Source organism: Calidris pugnax, unplaced genomic scaffold (genome assembly GCF_001431845.1).
Source record: "Calidris pugnax isolate Ruff unplaced genomic scaffold, ASM143184v1 scaffold102, whole genome shotgun sequence".
NCBI classification, from domain to species: Eukaryota; Metazoa; Chordata; class Aves; order Charadriiformes; family Scolopacidae; genus Calidris; species Calidris pugnax.
Window position 1 is genome coordinate 3985016 of NW_015090846.1, and position 25677 is coordinate 4010692.

Consider the following 25677-nt stretch of genomic DNA (forward strand, 5'->3'; position numbering starts at 1 on the left):
ACCCACTCTTGCTGCCTGCCAAGTTCTCCACAGGATGGTCACTCATTTGCCTCAGGACTAGATTTGGATGCTTATTTCTGGGGCAGATTCCTGCAGGCTGCTGGGTTTAGACCCTGACAGGTTGTCTCGGATTAGGACAAAGCACTGCTGACATGCTTACCTGGCCAGGGTAAGGTCGTGTTTATGGTACTCCAGGGCCTTGGAGTACTCCTTAAGGTAGAAATAAGCATTGCCCAGCTGACTGTAGATGGCACTGAGAGTCTTCAGATCCTCTGTCCCCACCTGCACTGCTGCTTCGAAGAAGGCTGCCCCAGCTTTGAAGTCCCCAGCCTTGCACAAGCGCTCTCCTTCCAGGGCCAGTTCCAGGCAGGATGCCTCCATTCTGCCAAAAGCAAGACAAGTCATTTCTAGAAGAGTCCGACTGCAGTGCACCCGTGCTGCTGTACTTCATCATACACCTTTCATTACTCACATCCACAACCTGGATGGAGCCACCCTCCAGGCAGCAGCCACCTCTCTGCATTCAGCCCCAAGCACCAACCCGAAGTCAAACACTCTTTGGGTGCCAATTACTCTGGGACAAGCAGCTGGCACACCTCAGCGGTGTGGACACCAGCTTTTAGTGGACGTGGTGGGCACTCAGCCCCTCAGAGAAACCAGGCTCTGAGACCTGAGACACAGGAGCGTCCAGATTTACAGACCACACGGGGCAAGCAGCCAAAGGCCCCTGGGTTCCCGGTGGGAATTTGGACAAGAAACTCAGGGTTCCTGGCTCTCAAAATACACACACACACGGCAAGAGCAACATGGCATCTGTTTTTCTTCCAGCTGGTGCACAGCACAGAAGCCACGTACCCAGACTGTTCACGCCTGCACCATTTTCCCCAGGGGTAAGAGAGAGGGTAGCCAAATTCTGACACGTTTTTATTGGATACCAGGGAAAACCCTGGACTGTGCAGAATTTCTTGGCTGAGCAGCTCCCAGTTCTCGGCGTCTGCTTTTCATTAACTCTCCTGCTGTCACTTTTTCCACAGGCTCCCTGCACGTTAGCCTCCAGCCTAGCTTTCTCCCTTCCCATTTCTTGACACCCTTGGCAATGGCACACGCTGTGCTGTCAGCGTGAGCGCTTTGCGAGCCAGAGAAGAGGAGCAAGAGCAGCAATACTGCTTCAGGAGACAGGAAAGGTGCTCCTTTGAGTGCTCCACTAAGTCCTCTCCAACTTACAGCTGTCCCTGTAAGACCGTGTGTATCTGAAGTTCTCAGGAGGGACAGAGCAGGCGTTTGAAAGCTTACACTTGGAAATGTCTGGTCTGCTGCAAAGTCAGCCCCTTCACGAGACAGATGGACACAGCGTGTTCCTGCTCCTCTATTCAGACACTTTTCTTTGCCCTTTTTGGCTTTTTTCATTTCTGCTCAGTGTATTTTTAACAGTCAAAACTATCTAGGTCAAAGGTGGACATCTGCTCAGAAAAAAACATAGCTCACTGGTCCAGCGTCAGAAAAGCAAGGGTCAGATAAAAGATACTGCACGTCCAAAGGTGGTTTCTATTGTGTTCTCAGGCAAAGAGCACTTGCCAGAAGTTTGACTGTAGTACCCAGACCACGAGAACAACTTGCTCATCATCACTGCAAGAGCAGCAGCCCAGCTGACAGCTCCTGCAGCAGTTTCCTGCTGAGCCCCAGAAGATGCTTCTCCCAAAGTCAACCTTGCCATGAGCCCAGGCCTGGCCCCTGCAACCCACAGTGTCCACAGACCAAGGCTGAGGTTGTGCTGGCTGAGCTGGGGCATTCTGTGCTGCTCTGGTGTCTCTCCCCAAGGACACCCCCTGCCACCACACACCAACACGTGCCCCGTGCTCACCAACACCAAGGCAGAGCTCCTCCTGCTCAGGGTCTGTGCTCCAGTGTCTTCTGCCCAAGTCCACACACAGAACTCACCTCCCACTGCCACCAAGGGGCGTGGGGAGATGCACGTACAAAATACCTATCCTGATATCTTTTTCCTATAAACAGGCAGAACGGCATTGTTTCAGCTGCCAGGAAACAAAGCCAGTTCCTCTATGAGCAGTGCATAAACTGTCTAAAGTCCAACCCTATTTGCCTGGCAATCTCCCTGCTGAGCTGGCTCCGTATGGCTCCAAAAACACCCAACGCTTGGCAGCCCAACGGCACATCCTCCAAAGCAGGTCAACCCACAAGGACTGTCCAAGCAACAACAACAAAAAGAGGGGCAAAGAACTGCTTTCAGACTCTCCCTCCAAACACATTTGTGACCTCTCCTGTCTCTCTGTTCATTTGTCCCCAAAACCACCGAGTAACAACAGGGAGAACAGGATTGTGAAGCAGCTCATTTGAGCTCCCACCTCAAACTCCCACACAAATATTTGATTTCAAGCTCACTGCAAAGCCCCCATTTGAACGGCTATTTTACTTGTGTGAGAAGGCTGCTTCTGGTGCCAGTGCAGCATCAGTCCCTGCCTCAACTTCTGTTTGATTGGGGAAATAAAAATATTAAGACTGTTAATACTAAACATGTTTAACTTCTCTCTACTGATCCTCTTGCTAGACCATATAAAAATTAGTAAGAAAGATTTGGCTATAGCATGTTGAATTAGGGGACATGTTTGGGGATGATACCAAACTTCCATCAGTCCCAAGGCATGGATTCATGGTTTGTGGATCTCTAGAGTGGTTACCTAGTGTCATTGTCAAGTATTGACAAGTCTCATCCCAACAGGCTGAAAGAAGGTTTGGGATTGAAGACAGACAAGGAACACCTTATACTCAAATCAGCAAGATTAAATTTGGGCAGCTTAGCAGAGATGAATCTTGTGAGAACTTGAAATGTGGGAATGAGCCACTATCACAGGACTTAATGTTGGGTTCCAGTTAGACAGGAGAGACAGAAGCAAATTTCAAAATAGTTCAAATTTGAACACAAACAAAACTCTTCCCAATATCCAGGCTTGCTGTAAGAAACAGCTCACCAACAGTAAACAGTCTGAAAACTGAGCTGGAGACCAATTTCCCTAATTCGTGGCATCGCAGTTTAGCTCAGATCAAACTTCTTTTGTGATTTGAGTAGCTTGAAGTGAGACTTCCCGCAACAGAAAACCCCACAGCAACAGAACCCAACTACACGCTCCAAAGATGGACTCTCACTCTGGCCATATTTGCCAGTGGAAACTTAACCACAAGTGAAAATTGTGCCCTGAGGCTTGCATTTTGATACACACACACACACACACTTGCACACACTCCGCTCTCTGGGCGCTTTCCTGGTGTTCCCATAGTAACTGTTGAGGCACAACGCAGTGACATGACCTTCCAGTGCACACAGCCTTTAATTAAAATCTGTTTGTCCTTGAACAGGCTGCTTTGCGGAGTATCTGACTTATCTAATTAACATCACGGCTCAGTTTGGGACCTCAGCAAACATGGGGAAGGGAGAGGAGGCTTTTTCTGCGCGTCGCACTCTGCCAAGCCTCTGCTGCCACGGAAAAACGGGCAAGAGTCAAGGATAGCAATTATTAATAGAAACACAACCCACTTCTAAAACCCACCTGGCCCTTCCCACATCCTCGGGGCCCCACAGCCAGAGCTAGTTTTGGGAAGCAACTTTGGGTGCAGTTCAGTCACTGCAGGGATAAGAGCACTCAAACACAGTGCCAGGGGCAGAGGAACCAACTGAAGGTCAATGAAGAAACTCAAGCACACTACAACACTGCACGTACAACAGCTTCCAAAGGCCATAGCTCAACTGTCCATAAGAAAAGCCCAGAAGGGCCATTTAGGCAGAAAATAGAAATCTGCTGTTCAAGTGAGCCAGCCTGACCACCCCGGCAGACGGGCAAAGGAAAGGGAAAAGAGCAAATAAAGACAGACTCAAGTTAAAGTCCCAGTTCCTCCCACAGCACCTGCCTGAGCCCTCTCCTACCTCTTCTTCTGCAGGTTACGCATTTTGTGAACGTAAACCCAGAGCTCCAAGCCCACCGGCAGAAGGAAGCAGCGGGGCTGAGGTCTACTTGGAACAATTTTGCAGACAGGTCCCTCTCTGAAGTTCCGGGGTTTTGAAGATGCCGATGGCATCTTCATGTCCATGCAACTTGCACTGCTCTCCAGTTTTCACTCCATCTGCTTGGACAACGTTACCAGGAAGCTGCTGGAATCTTGACCTCTGTTTATCTGGGACACTTTTTCTCTCCGTATGCAGCCCTTGAAAGGGAGGTGTAAGGAGCTTTTGCTTTCAGAGAACTAGAAAAAGTAATGTCCTCTTTCCTCCAAGAAATAGATCATCCTCCATCCACTGTTGGTTTCAGGTACCAGATAGGTGAGTTCAAAGCTGAAATCCAGGAACAAGAGAGCATCTTGTTTCATTCACATACTTTCTGCACTGCTTAAAGAAGAAAAAGGGCCCTAGTAGAGTCCATGAGACGGCCAGACTCAAAGGCAAGCAGCTCCCTCCTTTCTGAACTTGTCTCTTTCCAAAGCACTTTGCTTCTGTAGTCTCATCAGCTGTTCCTGTTGGTGCCTCTGCTCCAAGAGCAGGACTTCTGCTGCTGTGAACCTCTCCTTGTCAGGCGAGGAGCTCAGGGTTCCTCAAAAAGAGGGTCATCCTTGGGCAGAATCACAGTTTGACAGGCTCTAAAGAGGACTCATCCATCTGCCACCCAGGAAGCTTTGCAAACATAAACAATCTGAGCAGTTCTCAGAGTGGGGAAAAGCAGAAGGCAGAGCCCACAGAGCACATCCCTGTCCATTTAAATGGGCTCCAAAACATCCCCATCTGAGAAGACACAGCCCTCTACCCTCCACCTCCCAGGTATTAAGATTCTCCTCTGCTGACACACAAACAACACACCTGGGCCTGTACCACTTCAGCAAGGAGCTGCTATTCATGCCTTAATACCAGAAAAGAAGATTCAGTCCCTCCTGAGCCAGCAAATTACTGCTGACAAGCTGAAGGTGCTGGGCTTGGCCATATGGTGTGGTTCAGAAGAAAGACACTGCAGAGCATGAGCTGCTTTTCTTATTTCCACAGCTGAGATGCCAGAGCTTGTTAATGCAATTCCCCCACTGCCCAACCTTCTACCTTACAGCATGGTATGTCCCTGCCTGTGGGTTTGAACAAAGACATGGGGAGGGAGGATGCTCACTTGGAGTGGCCCCTGTTCATAAGCCTTGCCCCAAATCAGTGCGAACCACTCAGATTTCCACATTCCTCCAGATTGGCAGAATTTCCAAGTTCACATCCCAGACTCATCACAAGTAGCCAGGAAGGTCCAACAACCTTCCCAGATGATCAAGTTCCAGACAAAACCATGACCACATCACATACAGCAAAGTGTTTTCTTCTGAATGCATGGAGATGACAGACCATGTCAAGTCTGGCCAGGTAGGAACAAAGGTTTAAAGACACCAGAATAAAGTTGGGTTTGTGTGTACAGCACAGAGTCCCAGCATCAGTTCCCACCTAGAGCACTAAGCAAGTCCCACAGCTCCTCCACACCTTGGGTTAAGGACAGATCCATAAAACAGCAATGAAGGTGGCTCCCAGAGCACTTTGAGATCCTCTTGCAACAGTTACTTCAAACAGGGCAACTTACGTGTTTAAGAAACAACAACAAAAAGAACAAGTTTTTTTTAAAAGCAGTAAGAGGCCGAATATAAACCCAATGTTTGGCCACAAATGAGTTAGACAATCTGCACAGCATTCTGCCAGCAGAATGAGTGAGTGGCATAACGCTGGCACGTTGCTCAGTCCCCATCAACGTGACAGCTGTGAATTGCAAACCCAGGAATGGATGTTGCTTCTGATACTCATATGAGACCTTCCACAGCGTGGTGACGGGGATGAGGAAGTCTCTTCCCAACCCAACACAGGGCAGGGCCACCCTCCCTCCTCCTCAACTTCTTTAGAGGATAACTGATCTGAAGGCAGAAAGAGCCAAGAAGAACAGGAAAGGCAGATATTGCCTTTAACAACAAGATTTCCCAGGGTCATCCATCACTGTCAGATAGCAGCTAATGATCATCTGTATCACAGATTGCCTTTTGGCTGCCTTGCCTTAAGAGCAAAAATGTTCCTTTACAAAAAGAGCTCACAGGCAAAACGCAAAGACTCTCACACATCAAATGTTTTCAAGCAACACAGCAGTTTGGAGAAGGCAGCGAGGGTCCCCAGAGTGCTAGGGATGCCAAGAACACTGCCAAGTAAGAAACAAAGCAAACAGCACAAGGTGTTACCAGTGCTATTAACAACGATCACCATGACTGCTGTGAAAACTATAATTAGGACTTGGGTGATGAGATAGGTCCCCAGAGAGGGAACACGACTGTAACGGGTGTTCAGAAGCTTGGAGCTACACTCAGACCACCCAACGCTCCACTCTCCCCCAAATCTTTGCATCTCCCTTGCAGATATTCCAAGAAAATAACACTGCATGGACAATATCACACTTGTCCTCCCCCTTCTAGGCTGGAAAACAACAGCACAGAGTGCCTTTAGCCAAGAGCTATTCTGCAGGATCATGCCCTCCTGGAGATATGGCCACAGAAGCCAGAGTAGGACCCAGCAACATCCCATCTCTCAGGTGCCCATCTCAGCCTTGTGTCTGCTCCAGGCAAGCAGAAATAAAAGACCATACAGTGTCCACCAATTAAATCTGTCTTACTCCAACCTTCCCTTCCCCACATTCAGGGCTGCCTTGTTCAGACTGTCTTGCTCCAGCACTGACCCTGCTGACAACAAATCCATCCACAGAAAATAATCATGTGGCAAGACAGAGCTGGGAGACTGTCACCTGCTGCCTTAAATACTGTAAGTATCACAGGCCAAGAGAACCTCTTCCTGCCTGCAAGGTGAAGCTGCCTTTAAAAAAAAAATAAAAGGCATTTATAGATATTTGATTCATATTAGTGGGGGCGACTGCAAAACACATTCCCAATTAGAGCTGCTGTCGTTCTAAAGCCAGGAATGAAAACCAAGCCTTTAGAAAGCAGGTAAAGAAGAAAAAAAACCACCAAAAACATGAACAGTAGTAAAAAAAAAACACCCTTAGTACATCTATTGATATGAATTAATGAAGCAACAGATTTTCATGTCTTACTTGCAATCTGATTGAATTTTATACAAAAATAAACGTAATTTCAGAGCACGGATGACAGGAGCAATTAAACATTTTTTCCCAATCAAAAAGGAACCAAGTTTATCAGGTGCTCAGTGTAAATGTATATTCACTGCTTAACTAAATATGCATTTGAATAATTAACTGGCAGCACATCCTTAAAGTAAGTAATCAAGCTGGGAATTATTCCCTGTTAGTAATTTCCTTTCCCAGCCTTCTCACAGCTCCTGTACATGAAAAGCAGGCGATGACTGAACCACCAGAGAACACAGCCCAGGGGGGGGATGCTCAAACTCCCCAGGGACGGCTCCCCTCACTGCACAGGGACACGAGGGAGGGAGCTGATGTCCCACATGAACCAGCTCACGCTTCTCCTGTGCCAAACAAAGCTCATGCTGCACTTGATGAAGGGTCTAACTATCTTCATGGGCTTCCCTACATGAGGAAAGCTATCCCAGATCCCCCTGATGCACAGCCCAAATTTATTCCGGGTGAATTGATACCTGTTTAGCCTTGGGGGAGCACTGCAGGCTGGACTCGACTGCTCTTCTCTGCCTGGGCACTCTCACAACATGGTTTGGGCAGTTTCTCTCTGGCTACTCAGCCCCAGACAGGGTCCTGGCTCCTCATCAATCAACGTTTTCCTCAACAGGCTGGGGGCTCATGTCATCGTATCACCCACACATACACGGCTGCCTCTCTCTCTCTCCCAAATGATGAGCTCCCATCTTTGAGAAGAAAATCTTATTACTAGCTCTTAAAGTACTCGTGTTTGCAACTTCATACCATTAAATATCAGCACATTGCCATGACCAGACCTATCAATCATTCCCTTCCTCCTATTCAATACTCGTCCTCCTCTGCACCGCTCGTACCTCCGTATCATCAACACGCTCATTAGCAACCTGGTCCGTTTCGCAGGGAAGACACTAATAAAATACTCAATTAGCTCACTCCCAAGGCCAGTTCTTGTGCAATGAAGCTAACGATGCCTCTCCACCCTGCCGACAGCTCTCCCTGCAGCACGGCCCCTCACTTCCCACCCACTCACAACCCAGGCACTAATCCCCTCCTGACAAGCAGTTTCCCCTCAAGGCACCATACCAAACCCAGGCTGGCAGGGAAGGGTGACAAATAAATCCAGATATATATGAAATTAGCCTGACTCAAACTACTTTTGGTAGTTCGAAAGCAGCACATGGAAGCTGGTTTTCCCTCCAGTCAGTAAAGGGCAGAATCTCTGGGGCCTTTGACCTACACGTCATCTTATTAGTGAGGGGAAGAAAACAAAACCTCTTGTTCTGTTTGGAGAGGAAAGGCCAAAGATGAAACAATAAATGCTGCATCCCGTAATTCCCAGCCCCTGAACGGGTTCCAAGCATCAGGGCCAGTTTCCTTCACACCTCGTGAAGCACACGTGAAGCTCTGTGCCACCAGCACATCTGGAGGGGAGAAGGTTTCCACTCCACACACACTTTCACTGGTAGTAGTATTGCAGGGAATCCTTCCAGTGACCCCCAAACTGAAAATAATACACACACACACACACTTACTGCTGTGTGAAGTGTTTGCTCAAGCTGGAGCTCCATAGAGTACGGAGATGAAGCAGTTTTCACTGCAGTCTTTTGATAAGGGCATGAAACGGAGAATCCAGAGGGGAAAACTACCAGGAGTTGTGGAAGCCACTGGGTCTGTGTGCTGGCTCCAGATTTCCTCTTCCACTCACTGATGGCAGCATCAGTGCTCAACAGTAGTCATTTCAGTTAATTGCTATCTACCATTAGCTGCAGAGTACTTACAAGGGATTCAATTCCACTGCATATTTGCTAATAAATACCAAATGACAGTGAGGAAGACAGCTGTATTTAGTTGCATTTACCCTCTTATTAGCAGAGCTGAATAAGACCCCATTTCCATTCATAATGGCTCCAACAAGCTGCGTCATTGTCAGAAATTCGAATTCAAATCTCCCATTGCCTGCTTGAAAGCAAAAGTCATCCAACTCCCCCCTGCTTCCCCAGCTCCCCTGTGGCTGCACAAAGCTCTCCATCTGACCAAGGGCCACGCAGAACGACTACCTCTGTGGTTTTGATTCATGGGGATGGTGAGAACTGCGAGCAGATGCGAGTTATTTTCTGTTTTAGTAGCATTTTGTGAAGCAACTTATGATGCTGTACTAGTATGTGTAGAGACTTTTTAACCTAAGAACCACAAAGTATTTTGCAAAGGTGCAAGGGTAGCAATTACCTCAGTTTGCAAAAAGGAAGCTAAGATACAGCAGGACTTAACTTGCCCACAGGGAATCAGCTGTAAGGAATGGAAAGGAACCCAGGAGCCCTGGGCTCCCGGTGTCAATGCCAGGTCCTGCCTGGAAAGCACCAAGTGAACCACTCAAATGAGATCTGCTCTGTTGGGGGATGAGGTGCAGCATTTTCCACCCAGACACCGATGGTCACACATCAGCCATCCAGCCACCAGCTCAACACAATGCCATCACTGAAGATCTAACCCTGTCCAAAGAGATGCCCTCAACTCCAGGAGCTTATGACACTCATGACCTCTAGAAACCTGCTCTCCACCTGGAAGGATTGGGCTCTCAATAAATTATACACTGGTAATAATTATCTTGAACCTATGTACCTTCCCACAAATACAGCTTAATCCATAGCAAGAACAGAGAACACAATGAAATTTTTCTGTGTCATCTGAGGAGCAAAACCTCTAAAAGGCAACGTGCACAAATTTAAGCCTTTGTGCTCCAAAACTACTCAAATATCAAAGGATCACGATGGGATGTAATTAACTTGCAGCATTTGAGAAAGCTCAGATGGGATTAAGGTGCAAATGTGAATTTCATCTCATCCTGTGTAACAGTTTCACTTGATGCCCAGTTTCAAAGCACTCAAATTATAAAATGCAAATACTTTCCAGGGTGTATGGAAATTATGATAGAGGAGATATCAATTTGAAAATTAATTCATAAAAACACGTTCTCACTCCTGAATAAAAAAAAAAGTAAATCCAAACATATGAACTGATCAAGATGCCTCAGCAGAGGGACTGTACAGGAGAAATCATTTTCCAGAAGAGTGAGAATGAACCCTTCTGAAGAGCCTGGAACATAATCTCTTTGCTTGGCTCATCTGCAGGGCATAAACCCAACCACCACCACCTGCCGGTTGAGCTGAAGGAAAATAAGCCTGAAGGCCAGCAGCACCAGCTTGCCAAATGCCAGTGATGCTTCTGTCTGAGGATGCTCTTTCCTTCGCAGGAGGCACAAAGGAGGATGCTCAATCTGTGCTGTCAGTAGTTTGTCTCACCCCGGTACCTGCAGACCATGGTCAAAGGTACCAGCTCTAACATCTGACCCCCGCCGTGCAGAGCAGTAAGCAGCCAGCCCCTGCAGCAGGATGAATTTTTAGGCTTTTGGATTTTTGTCACTGAGGATACTTGAAACGAACGCAGTGATTTCAGCACAACAAGGGAAACTTCCTGATTTTTCCAAGAGCATTTTGCTTTCTTGTCCAATGCTGGTGCCTTCAGTGAAATTAATCCCTCAGACTGCAATGAAACAACACTCTTGGGATGATTTCACCAGAAGTGAAGTGCTATTTCCTTCAGTCACTTCCAGAAACCAGAGGGCAAGAGAGGACACACAGTCTGAATGGCTTTTCATTACAACAATACTTTGGCAATTAGGTCAACACATCCTCTCACTAAAATATATGCTGTGATTTAAATCAGCACACTGCTCCCGCTACAAAATACATTGGCTTACAATTACAATATATATTAGATAAACAAATGGTTGGCTTATCAACAGCTATACAGGGGAAACAGCTGATTTATTTATTACCCATTTTATTCAACTTCTTTTACCCACCAAAATAAAGGGGTTCATTCATGCCAAACTTTTTACAGAAAATGGTTGGCTTCTGGGTTTGAGGGATTATCTTTCCCAATTCAGAAGCACTGTAAATGAGATGAGAGATGTCTAAACTCAGACATCTCTTCTCCACAATTATCCCCCACCTGCCCCCCACAGACACCCACTGGGGGCTCATCAGGCAGCTCCCATGGGGCAGCCCAGCTGCTCTCCCCCTCGTCCCTACCCTCTTTATGAGAGCCACGATGAGTCCTCACAGACCAGAGTGGAGATACAACATGACAAAGTGAGCGTGCAGCCTAGGGCCTAGAGACAAGACAGCTTTGATCACGAGGCATCGCAGCCTCCCCCCGATTCCTGCCCCAGGATCTGCCACCCCCCCCCAGCTGCCAGCAGGGTCAAGGCTCGGCTCCAGAAATGCCACCCAACACAATTGTTCCAGTTGTGCTGTGTAATTGCACAGGGGCCTTGTGAGACTTCCTTTCCTGCACGCTCAGACCACTTTTCTGAAGCCAAGTGAAAGCAAGTCTTGTCTTCCCAGAAATACAGAGGCCACAGGCCCAAGTCTTTTGTTGGTTCAAGCCGCCTGGAAACCCCTCCAACTGCAGCCCCCCCTTCTCCTTCCTCTCTCTACCTGCCAACTGCTCCTGCCTTGGAGCACGGGCTTGAAGCAGGAAAACAACTGCACATTGAAAAGATGCTGCCAAGTCCCAGCAACGCTAAGGACAACATAATCACAGAATCTTCTAGGTTGGAAGGGTTGAAAGGTTGGAATGCTTAACCCCAGGTGAAGAAAGCCCCCTCTGCCTGTCCCAGCCCCTTGTCCATGCCCCATCCCAAACCTCCCCTGCAGGAGAGGCTGCACAGACTCCCTGCAATCTGTCTCCTTCCTACCCACGTACCCACCTAAACCACCGGTCCCCGCTCAGGGCACAGCAAAACAGACTGTCATCACAATGAGGGGTAAAAGGCAACACTGACAAAGTTCACACCGCAGTTTTTCCACTGATTCCTCCTCAACCAACAGCTAATTTGGTTCCGTTCCCTTCCTGTCTCATCCGCTTCCCTTCAGCCCCAGGCCAAGTGTTCAAAGCCAAAGAGAGGGGCCTTTGGGATCCCTCTGAAAACACACACACCCCACATCTCGTGCTCCCAGGCCATCCAGGCTCCGAGCCAGGGAGATGCTGAGCGATTGCAGCTCACCAAGAGACTGCTCAGGATGCTCTGCACCGACACGCACGCTTGAAAGGGATTTGGATGTGATCTCAGGGACAGAAACAGCTTGAACCTGGCATTCCTTTACTTTCTGCAGAACTCGTTGAAAAGCTATTAGCCGAAACAAAGCGATCAAGTTCAGCAAATCCAAACAAGCAGCAACTCCTTTTTCAAATTTCCACTTGGTTAAGCCAATAAAGAGGGCAACATCAAGCCAGAGCACACCAGTGAGTGATGGTTCCTCCCTCAGTGATCACAGTCCTCTGTGCCCAAACCAGAGAAAGCCACAAAGAAGGGGACGTGATGGTTCTCTGAGGTCACAAAAAGCAGGCGGGCAAAGCTTGTGCCGGGCTGGAAGGGATGCCAGACACCAGGACAAAGCTGTAGCAGAACAGATTGCCCCAATTCTACATTGTTTTTCTGCAGCTGTCTCATGCTCTGAGGGCTGTTAAAAGCATTGTCATGCCCTCCTGAAAATTTCAGAGGTGCCAAAAATCAGAAGTCAGCCCAGACACAGGCAGGTATTTAAAAGGCTGCCTTGGCAAACAGCACGAGAGCTCAGGTGCAGGACACCACTGCTCTCCCTGCCTGTTGCACAGCCATAGGACACCCACACCTCTGGATTTTATAAAGATAGGATTTCACATCTGTCTGAAAATACAGGAAACTGAGGCTCCCCAAGAGCTCAGATATCAGCCAGGGTCCTCAGCATCTCTCGACACAGTTTCTGCAGCTCCTCTGGGCAAACCCAGACTCAGCAGAGCAGCCACAAAAGGGCTTTTGGGTTCTTCATGGCATTATGGAAAAATCTATGTGTGCCACCAGATTAATCTGTAAACCTATAAATCGGAGTGTGGCAGGATTCCCAGAAGGCCAGGCCATTGCCTCACAGTGACACAGCTCACGTGCAAAGGTGACAATTACACTCTGCTTCCCTAATCCAAGAACAGACCCACTGTCTAGCACAGTCTGTGCTGGGTGTCTGCTGCCTCTGCGGGGAAACCTGGAGCTCCAGCACCCTGCAAGCTGCTTTTTCTTCTTCCAGAGGATCGTGTGGCTCAGTCCTCCACCGCATTTTCCCAAATTTTTAGCACTTCTGTTCTAGCACAGCTCCACAGATAACATCTACCCTGGAAACACTGAATGTCTGTATGAATCAAAGAGCACAGAGGCAAATCCCCGCTCCTCCCCAGCACAGCACCACATCAGGTTCTGCTCCCACACTCCTATATTAGTGTAATTCAATCATGTGTGTATATCACAATATAAGGTTGCCACATAGATCAAAAGCACATCTTTGCATCTGCCAAATGGACTCTGGTCCTGTTCTTCCATCAGAGGAATTTGTATAAACATCAAATATATTGGAAAATCTTCCCGCATGCAGCAAAACCACTAATATTCTCCCTAATAACATGAGTTAGCCCATATAATGATTTGCTTTTTAAGCAAATTGCAACACTTATTATGAAAAAAAATAACAAAGTTATGTTATGTTTCTTGGAGCCTTTGGTAAGGGGAATGAAAGCATGAAGAATCAGATTTTTATGCTTTTCTATTCCAAAGCGTCTCATCTGTTTTCCTCACAAAATAGCATAAAGGCCTGCAGCACATCCAACTCCAGCAAAATATCCTTGACTCCCTCCAAATCATGGCACTTCTCTCTCCAACCTGACACAACAGCTACTGTTATGCCACAGCAGACACTCTCCCACCCCTGGGAGCTGTACTGCACCCAGAGCCATGGCTGCTGGGCTACAGGCAGCACCCAGCGCCCTTTGGGAAGGGACACCCTTTCCAAATCAAGCTTCCTAAGTTCATCCTTTATGGCTTTAACCTCTAATTCCTTTATTTTTTCCCTCATCCTCCATATTTCTTTCTCACCCTCACCTTCTCTGCCGCTGCAGAGTCCCCCTTGGCACAGCTGGTATTTTTAATTGTGCTCGTAGGAAGGATGGAGCCAACGGTTTCATGTTATATCGTGTATTACCTGCCTGATGGAAACGTGCAGTTAAGGGAACAGAACGAGCAGGAACAGATAGTGGAGACCTCTGCACAGACCTGTTTTGGTTGCAACCCCAGAGGTATTGCAATGGCTTTATACAGAACACAGGCTGCTCTGTAGCACTGGAAGAACTCACTGCTCCCCTCCTCCCTTCCGCTGGTGGAAGAAGGGAGGATATAGCATCAGGGTTACCCACATGCCCAATTCAAGGGAATTCATTTATCCTGACTCCTGAATAATTCATGTCTTCAGAAAAAAATAATATCTCTGTTCCTTCATAGAGACATCATCATCTAGCAGTGAAAGAAAGAGATGGCACAACGGCAGGCTGCAGGGAGAAATGCACCTCAGGAGCGCAGGCAGCAGTGACAGGGAGGACGAGACAGGTGAGAACAGAGCTCCTTACCTGAGCTGTCAGGGTGGTGGGCTGTGGAAGCTGCTGACATGCAGGATCGACACTGCTTCCACACGGATTTCATGTGCTGGAGAAGCCTGCCTGCTTTAATCCAAGGCATTATGGAGTGGCTGCATTTGTGCTGTACAAACACCCTCTATGAGCCTTTCAGGAGCAGTTACATCCTCCAACATACATGGCTTTAATTGGGATTTTTTTTTTTTTTTATTTTAATTCCAGTCACATGTTTTGAGCTGTTACTTTTCTCCTCCATGTGTATATAGATAGATTTTTACATCTCCTGTCTGTGTGCCACGTTAGCCTCAGGCAACCAGCTCCGGGAGAGAGCCGTCAGCCTTGACAAATGACTCAGTTCTGTCTGGAGTCAGGTCTGAGCAGCATCTCCTTCCTTCCCTTCCTAAGGCTGCTGTTTGCACAGACACCTCTGGGCAGGTGAGCTCTGCACATGGACTTGGAGCCTCACTGAGCACAGCCAGAGCCTCATCCTGCTTCAGCAAACCTGAAATTGAAGGACTCTGGGTGAGGGTCAAAGCAGAGAGGTTTATACCTCAGCAGAATGTCTTTTTTTTTCATTGGGGTGAGCCAAAGGTGGGTCACACAAGTTTTCTCTGCTCACTCCTCATCACTGTGTTACTGCATGTTTAGCTTTAAAACAGGGAGAGGGAGACTCCTGGGGTGAGGAGAGATCAGAGAGCACGTAACAGAGGATGCCTGCTCACTGATGAGCCCAGATGCTCGTGGGCCACGCCGCAGGACAGAGCCACAGCACACAGCTCCTTCCTGCCAACACACAGCACGACAGGACACCTCTGCTGGAGGCCACTGTCAGACACCCACGCAGCTTTCACAGGCTCTTCTGCTCTTGCTGATCTCTCACACACCTCTCTGCAAAATGCTCCCCAACGGCATGACTGATGACAACTTTCTGCCAAAGCCACTGATGCCAAAGAATGGCTTTATTGAAGGAAATGTACACTTTGCAGAGTTTTCACTTTCTTCCCAAACAGTGGAGGAAGAAGTGGGTATTTTCAACCATTTCATTATTAACTCCTTAGATACCCGAACACATTGTCAAAGCTCTCTCTCAAATACACTCTCCTCCCAGAGCCTGTGGTATTTGCTGACACACTTCTGCTGTTTGCACTCCCAGTGGTGCACATGGAGGGATGGACACAGACAACACGGTGGCCTCCCTTTCTCCAGAGCTTTTACCCAGGAAAGCACCAAACTACACACTTCAGGCAACCAACTGGCTCGTGCTTGATGTTTCCTGGATTAAAGCCCTGATGGAAGCAATTGATACAAGAGCTGGCCAAGGGCTGCAGCCTTAAAATTCTGGGCACATCACAGTGAACTCATGTGTTTTATTATTTATACCAGCCCAGAAGCACAAACTCTCAGCTGAACTCAGAGGCCAGGAAAGGCCAAGGCACACGTGGAGTCTCATAGTTCCAGAACATTCATCTGCATTTATGTGTAGAAGTCCCTGTTCGCTCGCCATGAGATGTTGGCCCGTATGTTTCCCAAGGAAGCTACTCCTCCCTGAAATCAGAAGGGCTTATTTGTCAGAAAGAAAAGAGAAACACACGCTGCTTATGGTGCTAGATATTTCCACTTGTTTAGTCACTGGTGGTTTGTATTCCTGCCTTCATGTTGCAGCAAGCTCAGCCAGTAAACAAGTCAGATCCGATGGCCTCCGTGGTTTGCAGCAAGATACAATCCCCAATGCCATTTTCTCAATACTAATCTCTGAAGACAGTTGCTAAAAGAGGGGCTGTTTTCTGATGCACTGTCAGCAGTGGTAACTTTAGAGGAGCACAGCTGGAGTATAGTAATGACAGGACCCCCCCCAAAGCGCTGCCATCCACTGCCCATCCCCAAAGCTCCCTGCCCGACTGCAAGAACAGAGGTGTGTGATTTCCTCTCCATCTTTCACCATACCCCAAAGACAACCCCCCCTCAAGGCAGGGCACCCAGGAACTCCACTCAGTTCATGTGTGATTGAACTTGCAGGCAGTTTTCTGTCAGGAAACATTTTTCTGCATCCCTCTCTCCTTTATTAAAGTAACTGCTCTTCTCAAAGCCCGAAAGACAGATAACTGTGTACAGTCACAAGTGCCTGAGCACTCTAACAACTCGGGACTGCTCTGCTTTCTTCAAGCCAATACCTGGAGTTGGGCTTTTCCTGGTGACCAGACCCCGTGGCCACCCAGGCAGCTCCTTTTCCTCTCAGGGTTCCCACCACATTTGCCAGGCACACCTTGCAAATGGGCAGAGCCTGCTCTTTAATTCACCAGCCTGTAACTTCCTTCTAAACAACCTTTTGCTCCCTCCCCTATTAAGCAGAACAGCAGAACCATTGTAATCTCCTGCAATGCAAGTGCTGCAGCCGCCCTGCACGGTTCAGTAAAAGACAAGTCAAGGTCTCCAATTCACAATTAATCTCACTGTGACGTGGGTAAAGAAGTGCTGAAGGGAAAGGAGTGAGAGTCAGGACATTCAGCTCCCAGTTTTGCCGCATATATTCTCCTTCACCCTGAAACTATACAATTTCTCACCCTTGAAAACGGGAACAATATTTCCCAGAAAGGCTGCAATGAAATACTGATGTTTACCAAGCACTCTGGAACGGATATAACCCTTCCAGGATCCGCTCAGTCTGGCACAGCGGTGTGGGACACTAGGCAGCACCATAATACAAACCACGAATAGCAGTAATTAACAAATAGCCCCGGAGAGATGAATATTAATCAGCACTTTCCAGCTATCCTCAGGCATGAATGGATACTCCACAGATGGAGCACACAGAGAACAACCTTAACTCTGCCGTGTGGATCACAGGAGAAACCTGCCCTGCAGCCAGTTTGCACTCAAGTTGCTCCAAGCCAGAGCACAGGAAATCGTAGCAATTTACACCAAAAGTGCCCTAGGAGATACAGCACACAGGGACTTGGCTGGTGGTATGGGGCGAACGCTCAGGAACCACAGCTGCTGGGATACCCACCAAAGAGCAAATACAGCCTGGTGGGCTGCAAAATCACTGCAGCGTCAAGGAAGTGATGGAAACACATAACCCACCAAAGCCATTTGGTACAGCAAACCATCCGTTCTGCCTCTAAATATCCACAGCTTTTAAAAAATTAAGACATGGAGAAACTCCACTGCATACCCATGGACCACTTGCCTGTCCCAGCAGCATGCTGGAGCTTCCCCCTGGGAGCTCAACACAACTATGAATTATTTGTGTTGCCACAAAACTTGCAAGCCCCATGGCAAATCTGGTCTCGCTCTGCAGAGCCTGATTCAATCCCATAGCAGAAGTCATCTCCAGGTCCTAGATGGGGCAGGCAAGCACAAGAGAGGCTGTAAATCAAATAACTTGCCCCGGGTCTCATCATGGATCAGCAGCTGGATTTGTGTCCACAGCAAGCTCTGCAGCGTGCCCAGGAAAGGGGCTCAGAGGGGCACGTGAGCCCCCTTTGCTGTGGCATGAGCCATCCCTGACTGCTCCCTGGCTGCCAGAGCGTGGGAGGGAAAGGGAGCTGGATCCCCAGGGCAGGGAAGGAGCCCTGCTGAGCAGTGTGTGTTCAGAGCTGTGTCCCAGGAGCATCACACAGCCGTCATTTTCCGCAGCTCAGAGAGCAAACTGCATATATCAACTGACGGCACTAAGTTTTATCCATACATTTTTTAAAAGCAGCTTCCAAGACAAAACATCTGCTCTCAGGTGGAGCCAGGGCTCAACATGAAATGGCTTCTACACCGAGTTATGTTACGAGCGTAACAGAGGCGTTTACCCCATTTTAAATTCATTTCCTTAATCTTTTTCCTGCAGCATCTGGAAGAAAGATGCATTAGCCCAAAATTCTCAGAGAGAGCCTCTCTGGCTGCTCCAGAGGTTGGAAGTGCAAAGGGTAACAGAAGAGCGTGTGGGGAGACCAGACAATCCAATATTCTTCATTCAAAATTCCTTCAGGTTTAGCACTGACTCATAGCAGAAGATGAAGCTTCTTTAGATATATCATTTCTAATCTCAGAGTCAGAAAGGGCTGTGGTCCCAGTGCCTGTCATCCTTGGGCAGAAGCCTTTTGCTGAAAGAAAACTGGGAATAGCAGAAGACAAGCTATTTATTTCTACCCTGAAGACAGTGATCAGACAGTAGCACTGCCTTCAAGTTACTCATTCAGTGTTCCTGGTGCTGCTCCAACGTCTAGGGTCTTGCAGAGGAGTCTTTTTATTGCTTCCACTGAAATAAGGAAGAGCAATCAGATATTAATGAGATGCTTCAGTACGTGCTTGCTCTCCCTTTCCCAGGCTTCCAGGGCCAGGGATCAGTCAGGCAGTTGCAGGATCAGGCCATTACACTGGTTTAAGGGTTGGCTGCCCAGTCCGAGGGGGAGAACTGAGCCCAGATCCAAAAAAAGCCTGTATTTGCTCCACTCCTGGTGGGAGCAGAGGCCACAGCTACTGCCCTTTACCAGCCCTGTCATTTTACCCCAGAGAAGTCAGTTAAATACAGGGTTGTGCTGCAAATTGTTCATTTAATATTGCCCTTCAAACTGCATTGTAATGATAAATTTTCACTTCCTTCCCATGGCAGTTGCATAACGTTACTGGGCATTGTTTAGAGAGCTGCTGTGCTCCAAGCCACAGGCAGCTGGTGTCCCTGTCCCCTTCCCCTCCCCAAACGCTGGCAGGACCATTACCTTTCTGACTGTGGGGGTTTTTAACACTCCATCAGCTTACTACATTAAACAGATAGTTGTGGCTCTGAAGGCAAGTAACCTTCCAACAAGATTATTCCTACTTCCTTCAGCTTTCATCGGGGGGAAAAAAATACCCCATTTCTACTAGTTAAATCTGAGCCAGTTAGAAAGTCATATCTGTCAAATAACATTTAACTAAAAGAATCTTTAGGGAGGGAGCAGCTCAGTCAATTGAGAGCTTTCCCACTGACAATATAAATAGCCCAGGCACAGAATTCAACAGCCCCACTTTGTGGTCAGGCTCCACAGCCTGAATGCCCAGATGCTGGAGGAATTTCTGTTTCATGGCTTTGGTTGGAATGGTTTTTTTATAACAGGAAAGTGGCTTTAAATTCTGGAAGCTGGGCTGGCTGATCAAAGCTGTGTGCAGAGCGGGAGTGGGAGGGAGGGTGAAATTATGTATACTTGAACAGCAATTTGGAGATAAAATTGCTCATAAAGCAGGACAGCATCAAGAGTTAAATAAGATGCATCCCTCCACTTCAGGAAACGTGCTGCTCGTGGCTTCCATCAGCAAGGAAAGAAAATGATTCTCCAGCCTCTTACCAAAATATCCAATTTTAAGCCATTCTGCTGCTGTCTGTGATTTTACTCATCCTCCAGGCACACACCAAGGAAAGGCTTTTCCCTGTGGTTTATGTAATGTACCATGAATAAATCCAACGTCTGGGACAATCACTGAGCTGGAGGAAGTTAATGCCAACCGAGCAATGCAGCCCACTCCTGTCTCCTTCACCCAGGCATTTCTGGTTTCCCATCACCTCCCAAGTCTCTGCTGTCGTCACCAGAGCAGTCACAGTTCAGCTGCATTCGGAGGAAGAGAGGAATGGCCTCAAAGGAATTTTAAAAATCACTCTTCTATAACAAATCAATTTCTCAGCTTCATCAAGAGTTTTCATCCTTTGGTGTAATAGGCACTGCTCCCCTCACTTACTTTGAAAATAAAAGGCAGCAGATGCCTAATTAGTTACATCCACCAGGAAAACAGAAATTAATTACACACAAGATTTTCATGTAGCATAAGCAAGCCAGGCTGCAGACACCAGCCAAAGTTCTGACAAGACCCAGATCCAACAGGAGCCAGAATGGGACCCACCACCCATCCAGGCAACTAAATCGCAACACCTGGTCACCATGATCCAACCATGATGCAGTGGTGACAGGTCCTTGTCACCACTACAAACCCCAAGGGCTTCCTCCATCCTTGAGGCTGCCCCAGCCAGGCCCCCACCAACCTCCTGGTGATGGGAACCCTGTCCAGACAGTGTCTCCCTTGCTCCATGAGCTCTTTCAGATACTTTCCCAGGAGGGATGCATCTGATGACTAATGCAACAGCTAGCAAAGGGCACCTCAGTAGCCAGCCACGAAGCTACAGCTCACCCATGCTTCATGGACAGCATCCCAGCTTGGAAGGGTCAAGGGCTCCCTCACTCCCAGACACCACTCTCCACTCAGCCAGGCCAACCAGAGTGCTAATGTTCATCTCACAGGGAACTGTGCCCTCAGGCCACACACCTGAGTCACATCAGCCTTTTTGACTTCAGCTGACACAGTAGCAAGTACCATGTAACCCATGAACCTGTGGCCAATGCACAAAGTTCTCCTCTTCTCTGCTTGGCACGAATGCCTCGCACAATGCAAAGTATTTCAGGATAGAAGCCAGAGGGACAGCTCTCACCCCAGAAGCACGAGGTACCACACACAAGAAGTCTAGCATAACCTGAGTCACTGAAGTGCAGGTCAGCACATGATAAAACCAGTGTATCATCTCAACTACATTTACATGTGCACACCCAAGTCAAATTAACACCCCAGAGACATCAATTGTTTGCATTGCAGCAGCACCTAGAGGTCAGAAGTAAGATGAAGATCAGGCTGTGCTAGGCACTGTACAGGTAACAAGGCACATTCTCTACCTGTTTAACATCAGGGACCAAAGGGAGAAGGAAGAGAGAGTTTCTCTCCCAGCATCCCACAAGGTGAAACACAGAAGAATCAAAAAGAATGCCCCAGGTCCTGGAGGACACCTGCAGCAAAACCAGACACTGAGTCCCAGTCCAAGGCCCAACCAGCAAAGGGTTCCCCCTCTCCCTCCTGTGGTGGAGACTGAATGTTCTGCTTGGCTCCACTTTGGGATGACCACATTACTCACAAATGCTGAAACTAAGAGTGAGTTGTTCAAAACGTCCCAAAACAGATGTCAACAAAACCAATACTGCACGCTAAGCTATCGTATAATTTTTGCTCAGGCCACCTATTATGCAGCACAGCTATTTTAGAAATGTTTGTGCTGTTTTTCACATCCCTCTGCCTAACGGAGACTGAGTGCCTCGGCCTACAAAAGGAAAAACATAATCTTTTAGAAGCCTCTAAAACAGCAATTTCAGGTTTGTACTACAGAGTAAAGAAAAAAAGGGTAATTTCCTGCATTCTGGTGGCACAAAACACCACATTTTTCACTGTGATGCCAATTAGTCCCCACTTTGCAAGCCCACCCATCAGGAGACACCACCTTCAGTCACAGCACTTGCAACACTCATTTTCAGCAGGAAAATCTTTGCCACAGGACCCGTCTTCTTGTCTTTGGGTAATTTGGAACATTAAAATAGGGAGACGAGGGAAATCTGCCAGGGAGTCAAAGATACAAACAGCACTAGCTGCTGCCTCAGTAGTTCAGAGGCATCTTCAGCAAGTTCAAAGGAATCCCTTCACCTGAGACCCTGCCCAGTCCCACAGAACAAACTAATCACACTCTTCCCTCCTGTGAGCCAACAACTCTCCAACCCTCAGGCTCAGGGGATTTTTACAAGGCACAGAGCTCTTTGTCACCATACTGCTGCTCAAATCCAGCCCAAGCTAATACAGAGCCAGCAGTTGTCACCAGGAGGCTTATTCACTTGAGTATTCAGTAAAACTCCTAATGAGCACCAAAACAAGCACTGCTGGCGGTGCTAATTTTCACCTCTGAGGCAGATGCATTTACCTGCTTTCTAAGAGATGGTATTTAATGGTATCTTAAAAAAAAAAAAGCAATATGTAACTTTTTTTCCCCCCTTTTCCTTTTAAATGAACAAAAGGCAACGCTGCTTCTAGCATTTTATCAAGTCCAGAATTACAAAGTTTTGAAAGTTTACAAGTACTAGCAGCTGGAAAATGATCAGAATATTCCATGGTAGTGATCCCTTGGATACATGCAAAATGAACAGGAACCATTCCAGAGGGAGGTTCATCCCGAGGGTGGCCTTTCTTCCCAATTTGCTTCGCAAACATCAGTTTACTCTGCCTCAGCCCCCAGGCTGAGTGATGCCCCCTGTCACTGCCTTCCAGGTCAAAAGGCCAACAATCTTCACCTCGGTTTTCCCATCAGAATAGGAGAAAGTTCTTTAGAAGTTTGTTTAGAATTCTTCTCTAGAAAAATCCATGGTGCTCTGAGAGCATGCTAATTGCCCAAAGCACATTCAGGTCAGGTACCCACTGTAGCGACATTAATGAGTGAGATGGAGACTGTTTATGACACAATCAAGAGAAGTTAGTAAACATTACAAAAGCCAACAGCTTTGCTGAAAACATGTAGCACTGCAAGAGAGCACGGAGCCAGGAAAGGGAAAGGGAGGCATAAGCTGTTCTTTTATCAGAGTTCTCATGTCAGATTTATACATTTCTGGCCCAATTGCAGCATTATCTTATGTTCTTTCTGTGTGAGATCAATAAGGTCTCCATGATGTCAGTGAAGATTTCCCCAGAACATGCCCACGTCTCACTCCCAGACATGGGAATCTCCAGATTTAAAAGCAAAGGGCCAAATCCAAGGATCTCTATGAGCTCTGGCAAACCTGTCCCCAGCAAGAGCTTGACAAACACTCAGGAACCATAGTGCAGGGGAATCATTTGGTGGGCTTCATCCTACGTGTTCAAGGTCAGCCAGCCAGCACAAAGAGGTGAGACTGCACCTGCAGCAGCAAAGAAGAGAAGGGCACCTTCTCCAAGTGGGTATTTTACAGCTCCCACAGCCCAGGTTCTGTCCAACAGAAGTCCTCAGAGGTTACACACAGCTGAATTGGATGCACTTAAATTAGTACCAGATCAAAACCCCATGGAAGGTAAAGCATTAGCTCAGGCTCATGTAAGACTTGCTCAACTCACGTTTGTGGAGCATGATCACAGAGCTCAACATTTCCAAAGAAAAAAAAAAAAAAAAAAAAAAAAAAAAAAAAGAAAAAGAGACATTTCCCTAATTAGAGATTCTACATTCAATACCAGGAGCCAGCCCCATAGAGAGTCACAACAGCTCAACTGCTTCCACAGCCCTGTATTTCCAACAAGTCTCCCTCAAGGATAACAGTTCTGCTGTAGCAAGAGCAATGAAAGAAATGGCATTGGAAAGGTTAGCAAGAGCTGGCAAAGAGCTGCACAGAAGCTCTTTTCCAAAAATGCATACAGTGTGTTATTGCTGTAGCAGATACTTCCGACTATGGCCTCTCCAAACAGAAGAGTTTGGCCCAGTCAGCACCCAGATTGTCTGCTGTGAGCACAACCAGGGAACACATGCCTTTGTTTAGGATGAGCTGAATTTAGGGAACTACCAAGGGATGTAGTAAAATGATCAAACACTGTCATTTCTTTGTGGCAAGCTTCCTTCCACCCTATCCCTCTTCCTAGAGGGAATCTACCTCCCTCAGCACCTCATAGATAAGGGTTCTGGCACTCCTGGCCTGCACAGGCACCTTCTGCGCTTCTTACACCTCAAGTTACTGCTCCCAGACCAAAAAACACACAGAGAAAGGCTTTGATACCAGTCAATGTGGCTTTAGCACCTGAACAGTCACCAGAGGTTCTACCCATCACCCAAAATGCACTTACTGGCTGGAGTTCAGAGTAATTTACTTCAAGTTAGAAGTTTCTACGCTGTGATACAAGTGAAGTTAAGGAAAAAACTCTTAAGTTACAGCTCCAGTTAACAGTGCAGTAAAGACAGAGGGACACATACTCTTAAGGCCTGTAGAGCAAGCCTGAAGAGCACCTGCAAGGAGCTCTAACACCACATGCTTGGCCAGAGCCACCCAGAGCAAGGCACAGGAGAGCTGCTTCCCATTTCTCTGCTGTTCTCTCGTCACTAAAGAGCTGGCAGCAGCATTTACTGTGCTGAGCAGGCACACCAGTGGTACACAGCCCCCCACTACCATTCCCTTCACAGAAGTGACCAAAGTCTATTTCCCAAAAAGTTTTCAAGAAAAAAAGAAGAGAAAGAAAGAGATCCAGTTAAAAGAGTGTGTTTCTCTGCAGCTTGAGCTCCACCAGGGCAGGCAGACCAGTGGTTTTAACTGTGAGTTCTCTTCATTTTCCCAGGAGTTGCTATACAGTACAATGAAAACAAGAAACACCTGCTGTCCTAATGAACCAATACTCATTAAACTAGACAACCCACTAGCTGCCATGCTAATTATTGCAAAACATGCAATGAGAATGAATGGAAAGCTACTATATTGCATATACTTTGAACACGTTTCCTCCCCCCCCCAAGTCCAGCCTCAGCATTAGCTCCACTTCTGACTGCCAGAGAAGAAATAAAACACAACGAGGGGGAACAGCATCAACAACACTGCTCCAAGCAATGCCCTAAGGCCTCAAATTGACTCCAGTTCACTTTTAATTTTTTGATTTAAGTGAAAAGAACGGGCAAGATATGATATTTTCACGAATGCCAGACAGCCTGAAGCTATTTTTTTTCCAGCCTTGTGTGAATTTCTGTAGTGCTAAATTTTAAAGCTGAGACTTACAAGTCTCTGCAGTGCGACCGAGAGCCTCCCATGCAAACACCCAGCACAGACAAGGTTTTCAGCATCAACCTCCTTCACAGAAGGAGCCGATCGCTCCGGGCTGGTGCCAAGGAAAAACCACAGTTTCCCTCTCGGCAACCTCAGCCCCCACCTCCCATCCCATACACGGAGCGAGAGCGGCCCCAGGGAGGAAACCCCACGTCCTTCCCCTCCCTCTTCTCTCACTCTACTCTCTCTGGGTCCCCACGGCGTGCAACAGCCTCTCCCTTCCCATGGATGAGCGCTCCCTCCCCGGAAAACCGCCGGCCGCCACCCCCCCGCTCCCTCCCAACCTCCCGCCGAGGGGTCGCGGGTCTCTCTCCCCGCGGAGCCTCCGGTACCGGCCAGGGAGGGTCCGGAGGCGGGTTCCCCCCCGCCTCGGCCGAGCTCCCGCCCCGGCCCCGCTCACCTCGAGTAGAGCCGGCGGGCGGCGGAGCCGGGGCTGT

The 25677-nt window shown here is 47.8% G+C and overlaps 1 protein-coding gene across 2 annotated transcripts in view; it reads right to left on the reverse strand.

The window, feature by feature from the left end:
* The window catches only part of GPSM1 (G-protein signaling modulator 1), a 78696-nt gene extending 53025 nt beyond the window's left edge, over window positions 1–25671 (reverse strand). Inside the window, exons 1-2 of one of the 2 annotated variants that reach the window (XM_014942943.1) lie at window positions 25641–25671; window positions 161–382 (exon numbers count right to left, since the gene is read on the reverse strand). In XM_014942943.1, coding sequence (XP_014798429.1) covers window positions 161–381 — 221 coding nt within the window. In that variant the 5' untranslated portion in view covers window position 382; window positions 25641–25671. Of the gene's footprint in view, window positions 1–160; window positions 383–14639; window positions 14750–25640 lie in introns of those variants that run through there. The other variant, XM_014942944.1, reaches the window with a different exon arrangement.
* Window positions 25672–25677: the final 6 nt, after the last annotated feature.